General features: G+C 34.5%; 2 protein-coding genes across 2 annotated transcripts; both read right to left on the reverse strand.

The window, feature by feature from the left end:
- Positions 1-6,374: 6,374 nt before the first annotated feature.
- M431DRAFT_102573 (hypothetical protein) lies at positions 6,375-6,599 on the reverse strand (the record flags this gene model as incomplete). Its single annotated transcript, XM_024911463.1, has 1 exon — positions 6,375-6,599. A coding segment is annotated over one exon (225 nt), but the record flags the coding sequence as incomplete, so codon positions are not given.
- A 2,266-nt stretch (positions 6,600-8,865) lies between these two features.
- Positions 8,866-9,087, reverse strand: M431DRAFT_102572 (hypothetical protein; the record flags this gene model as incomplete). The annotated part of the gene is made up of 1 exon (XM_024911462.1): positions 8,866-9,087. A coding segment is annotated over one exon (222 nt), but the record flags the coding sequence as incomplete, so codon positions are not given.
- Positions 9,088-9,541: the final 454 nt, after the last annotated feature.

Consider the following 9,541-nt stretch of genomic DNA (forward strand, 5'->3'; position numbering starts at 1 on the left):
AATAAATGAATAAATGAATAAATGAATAAATGAATAAATGAATAAATGAATAAATGAATAAATGAATAAATGAATAAATGAATAAATGAATAAATTGTGACGAACCGGGGCCTATAGGTTAGTATAGGTTAGCTGTTTCCAAGGGACAAACCTTAGAGTGGTTCTATGGTTTATGTTAGCGGAGCGGTCAGGTCGGTAGACGGGCAAACTTGTCACTAGCTGTAGAGTGAAGTGTCTGAATGTTCAATCTAATTACTATAATAACAACTGGCTATTTAAGTATTCTAATAAGTGACATAAAGTGAACTTATATATTTAGTTAACCTGGATTAGATTGATGAATAGAATATTAATCCTTCCTTAGATTAATAAATGATTTATTAATCTACTGTTAAATTAAGGAGTTGTATCTTAATCCTTTCCTAATTAGTTAAAGGATTAAAATTAATCCAGTCTAGGCTAACCTATTAGCCCATTGTTGCAACCTTAAGAGCCAGGTTGTAATATAATATCCCCCTCCTATTAGTCTTATCCTTAAGACCTTACTGTGACGAACCGGGTCCTATAGGCACTATAGGTTAGCTGTTCCCAAGGGACAAACCTTAGAGTAGTTCTATGGTTTATGTTGGCGGAGCAATCAGGTCGGTAAACGGGCAATCCTATCACCAGCTAGTAATACGAATAAGAGTAGATGTCTGAGTTCCAATCTGATTGTATTATAAACGCTGTGATAACAACTGGCTATTTAAGTATTCTAACGAGTAACATAAAGTGAACTTATATATCCAGTCGTATATCCTAGATTATATGGAAAGCTGGCTTTCCCAGCTTTCCTGCGATGGATTATTTGGAAAGCTAGCTTTCCTAGCTTTCCTGGTCAAGGAGTGCCGTCAGTCCTGATTAGTTTATCGGTCCATAGTTAATCCGTTTCCGGCCAACCTGTTGGCCCATTGTCGCGACCTTAAGAGCCGGGTCGTAACACGATTCTCCCCTCCTGTTGGTCTTATCCTTAAGACCTGATTAAGGTAGTATATAAGTATCCACTCCTATCCCATTGGTAAGTGCCGCAATCCTTTTGTCTTTTACCTTTTGTTTTTATTCTTTCATTATAGCTGATTGCAAGCGTAAGCGTAATAACAAACCTGTTTCCAAGCGAAAGAAAGAAGAGCGTAAAGGCCTTGCTAATACTATACTAGAAAATTCTATTCTTATTATAAAATCGTGCACTTACTGCGAAAAGCAAGGCTGCAATTATATTACCTTAGCGGAAGATTCCCATCGGTGTCTTTCTTATGTTTAAAATCAAAAATCTTATTACAAAGCATTCGGTCTTACCCCGCAACAGATGCGTAAGGTAGCAACTTATTATTCAAAATTAAATAAAGAGCTGGAAAAAGCGGAAGAGGCGTAGCTTAAGGCTGGTGCCCGAGTAAAACGTCTTCGTACTCAGAAACGTAAGTAGTTAAAGCGGATGGAGCGGGCTATTGCTCGTGGTATCAATAACTTGGAGGAATTGGAGCATATTAAGCGAGAGGAGCGAGAGGAACGAGGGGCTTAGAGGGCGGAGGCCGCTCATCAGGCTGCAATATTATTACCTAATCCAATTAATCCCATAACTGCGAGTTCCGCGGTTAACGCTGTTAATTAAGACGCTTTTAACCCTTCTTTACTAGACCTAGACTTCGGTGGAAGTCATTCATAAGGTCTTTCGAGTATTCAAGGTCCTCAATAGTTTGCCATGATTTTTCTGTTTCATTATAGCCTTTCCATTTCACCAGGTATTTAGTTTATTAGGTATCTTCGTTAAATCTTATTATTTTAAGTTTCTCAACCTCGTATTCAAGTTCTTCGCCTTAAATAATAATTTCGTCCCATATAACTTCGCTTATTTCTTCGTCTACTAGTGCTTTTTCTAATAGCAAAATGTGAAAATTCGGATACATAGTTCTTCCTCGTTTCCCTGGGGCGAGTAGAAGATCTATTTCATAATTAATAAGTCTGATTTTCTTCGTAACTTTGTAAGGTCTAAGTTTCTTAAAATCGAGTTTGTTGCTTAGCCTGTTTGTCTTAATGTTTAGCTGCTTATTGTTTCGCAAGTGTCGGAGCAGGTAGACTATGTCTCCCTCCTTAAAGGTTGGTCCTCTAATCCTTCTAGTGTCTACGAATTTAGCTATTCTTTCTCTGACGAATTCGAGTTATACTTGTAATTCTTAGTGCAGTTCCTTAAGTTTATTAGCTATAATAATAGCTTTGCTGGTATTTTCTCCTTTAATAGGTAGTTAATGTAGATCTAGTTTAAACCCGTAGTTTGCGTAAAACGGTAAGTAGTTCGTAGATTCTACTGGCGTACTGTTATAAGATGCTTAGGCGGTTGGTAAGTATTCTACCTAATTGTCTTAGTTAAAGTTAACGTAGCACTGTAAGTATGTTTTAATAATTTAGTTAATTTATTCTGTTTGTCCATCCGTCTGGGGGTGGTAAGCTATGCTGGCTTTGTATTTTAATCCGATTCGTACTATAAGTGATTGCCAGAATTTTGACATAAACGTTAATCCTCTGTCCGAGATAATCTCGTTTAGTAGTCTATAGTTTGCATAGATGTATTGGAAAAATACATAAGCTAAGTCTTCTGCAGAGCTTTATTCCTTTATTAGGATAAAGTAAGCTATTTTCGAAAGTCAGTTGACTACTATAAAGATGCTATCCTAAGTATTATTGGTTATAGGTTCTTTTGAAGGTGGAAGCTTCACGATGTAGTCGAATGTTATTAATTCCCAATTTCTGACTAAAACCGGTAAGGGTTACAGTTTTCCGTAAGGAAGATAGCGTAATACCTTAGCTCGTCCGTATATTATGTATTCTAATACAACCTTCTGTACCTATTTTTTAATACCTTCGAATTTAAAGTATTATGTAATCTGCTATATAGTTTTTCGGATTCCACGGTGTCCGTTAAGTTTATATACATAAACTGATTTTACCACTTTGCTTTGCAAGTCTTCTAGTACCTAGATAAGTCCATCTAGTGTCAGGTATCCAGTATCTATAGAAACACCTTCTGAGTATTATTTATTTTCCTAGTTTTTTACGTGTTCCTTTATATCGTTAATAATTAGATTGTCTATCTCGATTTAGTACAAGGTGTCGATCGATTAGATAACTAGGTCTTTATACTAGTTTTCTTTTAGTATTTATACCTTAACTTCCGGGATTTCTTAGAAGTAGTCTAGGCGTCTACTAAGTATATTAGCGCGTCCGTTGTCTAATCTATTGCAGTGTTTAATAATAAGCTTAAATTCGGAAAGTCGCTCGTAGTACTTAACTTATCTGCGGGATAATTCTTATATCGTTATAAAGTAAGTAATATTCCGGTAATCCGTAAGGATTGTTACTGGAAATCGACTTCCTTTACAGTAGTGTCTCTAATACTGCTTGCTAAGCGCTTGGTATATAGCCATGAACTCCTTATTATAGATAGGATATCTAAGTTCTAGTCTATGTAGTTTCTCAGAGAAGTAGGCAATAGGCCTAAGTTTCCCTTTTTCATCCGGTTGGCTGAGTACTCCACCGATTGTATAATCCGAGGCGTCAGTTTTAATTGTAATAGGTTTATTTAGGTTAAACATTATAAGTACTAGTGCACTTGTGAGAGCTTGTTTAAGGCGTTTAAAGGCTGTTAAAGTATCTTATGTTAATTCAAATTTAACGTCTTTTTTTATTAAGTCTGTAAGTAGCGTGGCGATTTTTAAAAAGTCCTTAATAAAACGTCAATAGTAATTGGCAAGTCCTAAGAAGCTTTGTACTTATTTAATGTTTTGTAGTAGTTCTTAATCGTTAATTGCTTTAAGTTTCTTAAGGTCTATCTGGACTCTGCCTGGGGTAATAATATATCCTAAAAATGTAACCTTCTGTATATAGAAGTTACATTTCTCAGGTTCCACCAGGAGTTTATTATCTTAGAGTGTTTATAATACCTTCTTAACGTATTCCTTATGTTCTTCTAAGTTCTTAGAATAGATAAGGATATTGTCGAGGTATATAATGACAAAATAATCTACGTAGTTTTATAATACGTAGTTGATTATTTTCTAGAATGTCGCAGGGGCGTTAGTTAATCTAAACTACATTATATTGCATTTATATAATCCGTATCTGGTTCTGAAGGCGGTTTTCTATTCGTCGCCTTTCTTTATGCGAATGAGGTTATAGGCTCCTTTAAGGTCTAATGAAGTAAAGACCTTAGCTCCTGTAAGCCAATCTCTGATTTCCGAAATCAGTAGTAACAGCGTAATATCTTTCTTAGTTATTACGTTTAATTATCGGTAATCTATAATAAGTCGAAGTTTACCGTTTTTCTTAGGCATAAATATAACTGGGGCTCCTGCTGAGGATTTAGAAGGTTAGATATAGCCCTTCTTCAGCTAGTCTCTAATCCATTTATCAAGTATCCTAAGTTCGGTGGCGCTAAGGTTATAGATCTTGTTGAACGTTGGGACTTTGTCGTCTATAAGCTTAATCTTATGATCCTATTGGCTGTATTCTGGTAGTCCGGTGTTAAGTTCTTTGTTAAAGACTGGTATATACTGGAGGTCTGTTAGTACGTTCTTTAAACGTTCCGGTGTCTGTTGGTCTCGGTGGTATAATTCCTTGACCTTTTGTATAATCAAGTTTAGAAATCTAAGCTGTTTTTTTTTAGGTTTCTTAACATATTTGATTATTCTTAGGAGTTTCTTTGGCTCCTTAAGTCGTACTTGTTTTATAACTTTTTTCTTTTCCGTATGTTTTTGTATTTCTTTATTTAATATAGGGGTCTCCGATCCTATCGTCGGGGATATCGTGGTATCCTGTCGATCCTCCTAATCTAGTTACAGTGTATCTCTGAAATTAATTAGTTTAGGGCGAGTTCGCTATCTTACCTGGCCTCTAATTTAATTAATGTCGGGGTTGCGCAACTTAAGCTAATCGTATCCTAAGAGTATATTATATTCTATAATATTTACAATATCAAAACTAAATATATTTTTAATTTTACTAAACCGGATCTCAAGGAGATTAGTCTTGCGGTTAACAGTTCCGTTATTATAAGTAAATTATTATTTCTTAATACTTACAAGGGTATATAGTTTCTCCTTCTTACGATTATCCAACTATAGGCAGTTAACCAGTTAAGGCGCAATATAGCTTATCGTAGCTCCGGAGTCTATATAGATTATAATTGGATATCCTTCCAAGGTACCTAGTACTTAGAATTTTCGTAGTTTCTTTCCTCCTGTAAGGGTATTCAGGTTGTAGTAGGTCGCATCATCGGCGCCGTCGTAATAATTATTACCGTAAGGGTTAATATCAATATCGTCTAGGTCTAAGGTAATCCATCCTGGTTCTTTATTTCGAATATTATAGCGTTCGCACCAGGTACATCCAGGCTTAGGTACGTATCTAGCGGTAAGCTTATAGTACTTTCGAAGGTTATTCTAATTAATTCCTTATAGTTCGTCGTCGTTGCTATGCTTTATAAGGTTAAATCCTTATTGTTCTAGTTTATAGGTAACGTATGCAAGGGCTCGGCGTTAGTACTAGTGTTTTTTACAACGATCTTTGTTGCAGAGCGTGAATTCCTTTTATCTACATTCAGCGGCTCCGTGATCCTCGTGCTATTCGTTAAGCTTAGTTATAACGTATTATTTACATAGTAGTAGCTTACAGTTAATAATGTTAGCTTTATTACATTGGTCTGTGAGCCAGATGTCGTTGATGTAGTATAGGATCGATTCTAGTGTCTTAGCTATTGGGTATTCGTCTGCATTAGTCTTAATATATTGTTGAAACTGATTTCCGGGCAATTGGATCTGGTCGTAGGCGGTACTTAGATTAATCTGTTTGATCTGTCCCCATTGTTCGAGGAGTTTCTAGTAGTCCTTGAGTTCCTTCTGTTATACAATTTCATCGTAGCGTTTATTTTCTTTAATAATACTTTGTATTCCGTATTAGTCTTCGTATTATTCCCAGTCCGCTGTAGTCATTTTACAGGGGTAGTAGATGCTTTTAGGTTTTACTAACCTATATTGGTCGTACGTATGTTTTTTAAGGTTATTAATTTCCTCCTAAGTTATTCCTTCGCAAGGGTTATATTACGTCGGAGGCGCTATATCTGGAAGATCCTTGTTATACTAGCGTATAGCTTTATTTTATTTCCATTCTCGGAGTACCTCTTCCTTATCCTTAAATTTATCGTTTTATTCTTACTCGTCGAGGTTTTATTAAACGAGTTATTTAACGTAGCTAAGGTCCTCCTAGGTAACTTCTTCAAACGTGTTTAAGGTTTATGTACGCCCTTTAGGGTACTATCCCGATCCTTATTTATTACTGCGATAGGTCTAATAGTTATTATCGTAGTACGCTAAGAAGTGTAGGATATTATAGTCTTCCGAGGGTCGTATAGTATTAATAGCTTGGTTTTCCTTGGGCTCTGGGACAGGTGTGAATTTCTTATTACTGTTTTTTTTAGGAGCTCGGTAGTATTTCTTTACGTATCCTTTCTTCCCGCAATTATAACATTTAACATTTTTACGTTGTGCCTCGATAGTACTAAGGTCTATAGGTCCTAGCTTTCCATCGTTATAGGTCGTAAGGTCCCTTTTCTTTCCCTAGTTAGCGTTATTACCGGAGTAAAGATACTTCGGGACTGTCTTCTGGGGATTTCCCTCTCTCTTGTATTCCTGGCGTCGCTAAAACTGTTGTTTATTAATACAAGTGGCTTTTTCCGCAAGTTTATTAAGGGTGTTAGGTTTTTTATCTCTGGAGAGTTTATCCTTAATATCTAAGTTAAGTCCCTAGTAGTAGAGCATATATTATACTTCATTATTTAAGTTAGTCCTAGCAGCTAGATATATAAAAGCGGCAGTGTACTTTATATAGGGTCCTTTTTGCTTAATTTAAAAGAGTGTATCTTCAGCTTCTTTAGACTTATTAGTTTTTCCATATAGTTTCTTAAGTTGTTTTTCGAACATGGCGTAACTGTTGAATAAGTTGATTGTGTATTGTTTCTTAGGTGTCTTAGTTTATTTAAAGTCCCTAAGGTGTAGTTTAAACCAGTCCTTAGCGGTTTTAGCCAAACAGGTTCCTACAGTTTGAATTTTTATAACGTCGTCAGCCATAGTGGTTGGAAAGTAACTGAAGTAGTTTCTTATATCTGTAAAAAATTTCTGGATTTACTTAGGATCTCCTTTAAATTTATCTAGCAGTAGTGGTTTAATAATTTCTCCGGGTTCCCGTTGACGTACCGCAGGGGCTGGGTTTACCACGGGGTTTACCATTGGTCGTCTTTAAAGGGTCACTATAGTAGCCGCTTATATATCAATTATTTAACATATTTGTTCCACGAGTTCTTCAAGTACCGTAAAACGCTAATTAGCCTCGTCTAAGTTAGCAGGTGGTTACGGAGTTATTTTAACGTCTTCAGTAGTTTCTTTAAAATTGTCCTAGATTTCAATATCGCCGTCGTAACTACTTTGAGCTTCGCTCTCGTAATCTATGTCGTTGTCTGGAACTCTGAAGCTTATAGGCTGCTGAGTTCTTGGTGTCTTATTGCCCGTAGGTCTAAGGTAACCGTCTGAACAAGAGTTGTTATCGTATAACGAACCGGGTCCTATAGGCACTATAGGTTAGCTGTTCCCAAGGGACAAACCTTAGAGTAGTTCTATGGTTTATATTGGCGGAGCAATCAGGTCGGTAAACGAGTAATCCTATCACCAGCTAGTAATACGAATAAGAGTAGATGTCTAAGTTCCAATCTGATTGTATTATAAACGCTATAATAACAACTGGCTATTTAAGTATTCTAACGAGTAACATAAAGTAAACTTATATATCCAGTCGTGTGTCCTAGATCATATAGAAAGCTGGCTTTCCCAGCTTTCCTGCGATGGATTATTTAGAAAGCTAGCTTTCCTAGCTTTCCTGGTTAAGGAGTGCCGTCAGTCCTGATTGGTCTGTCGGTCCATAGTTAATCCGTTTCCGGCCAACCTGTTGGCCTATTGTCGCGACCTTAAGAGCCGGGTCGTGACACTTACTGTATTTAGTATAAGTAACTACTTCCTCCTATTTTCATTAATATCCTTATTTTCCCTTATATTTATATATCTTTATTAATTATTATATTAGGTATTTATTAAAAATCTTATCCTAAGATAGAGCGTTATAATATTCTTTTAGAAATTATCTTATTTTATTTTATTAGAATAAAAGATTATATATATTATTTTAATAAGAAGAAGTAGAGTTTTTTAGAGTGTTAAATATCTAAGGAAGATTTTACTTATTATACTAAATATATAAAGGATAATAAATCCTTATATAATGCATGTCTGTTATCGTTAGCTTAACTCCAAAAGATTACTTTATTTTATACTTAATACGAAAATACTCTTAAAGAGGCTAAAGAGGAGCGTAAAATAGTTAATGTAAAGATTAAATATCTTCGTAAGCAGAAACATCTGTAGTTAGAAAAAATAACTTATGCAGTTACGTAGGGTATTAATAATTTAGAGGAGTTAGATAAGGTTAAGTATAAGGAAGCGGAGGCTGCTTATTAGGCTGCGATATTATTACCTAATTTAACTAATCCTATAATTACGGGTTCCGCGGTTAATGCTGTTAATTAAGATACTTTTAACTCTTTTTTACTAGACTTAGGCTTTAGTAGAAGTTATTTACAAGGTCTTTTAAGTATTTAAGGTCTTTAATAGGTTGCTATAAGTTTTCTGTTTTATTATAGCCTTTTTATTTTACTAGGTATTTAGTTTATTAAGTATTTTTATTAAACTTTATTATTTTAAGCTTCTTAACTTTGTATTTAAGTTCTTTACCTTAAATAATAATTTCGTCCTGTATAACTTTACCTATTTCTTTATTTCCTAGTGTTTTTTTTAATAGCGAAATGTAGAAATTTAGATATATAGTTTTTCCTTGTTTTTCTAGGGTAAGTAGAAGATCTATTTTGTAATTAATAGGTCTGATTTTCTTTATAACTTTGTAAGGTTTAAGTTTCTTAAAGTTAAGCTTATTACTTAGCCTGTTTATTTTAATATTTAGCTGTTTATTGTTTTATAAGTGTTGGAGCAGGTAGACTATGTCTCCCTCCTTAAAGGTTAATCCTTTAATCCTTTTAATATCTGCGAATTTAGCTATTTATTATTTAATAAATTTAAATTATACTTGTAATTTTTAATGTAGTTTTTTAAGTTTATTAGCTATAATAATAGCTTTACTAGTATTTTCTTTTTTAAAAGGTGGTTAGTATAGATCTGGTTTAAACCTGTAGTTAGTATAAAACGGTAAGTAGTTTATAGATTTTACTAGCGTGCTGTTATAGAATACTTAGGCAGTTAGTAAGTATTCTACTTAATTATCTTAGTTAAAGTTAACGTAGTATTATAAGTATATTTCAATAATTTAATTAATTTATTCTATTTTTCTATCCGTCTGTAGGTAGTAAGCTATACTAGCTCTGTATTTTAATCTAATTCTTACTATAAGTAATTGC

This window comes from Trichoderma harzianum (assembly GCF_003025095.1).
Source record: "Trichoderma harzianum CBS 226.95 unplaced genomic scaffold M431scaffold_101, whole genome shotgun sequence".
NCBI lineage: Eukaryota > Fungi > Ascomycota > Sordariomycetes > Hypocreales > Hypocreaceae > Trichoderma > Trichoderma harzianum.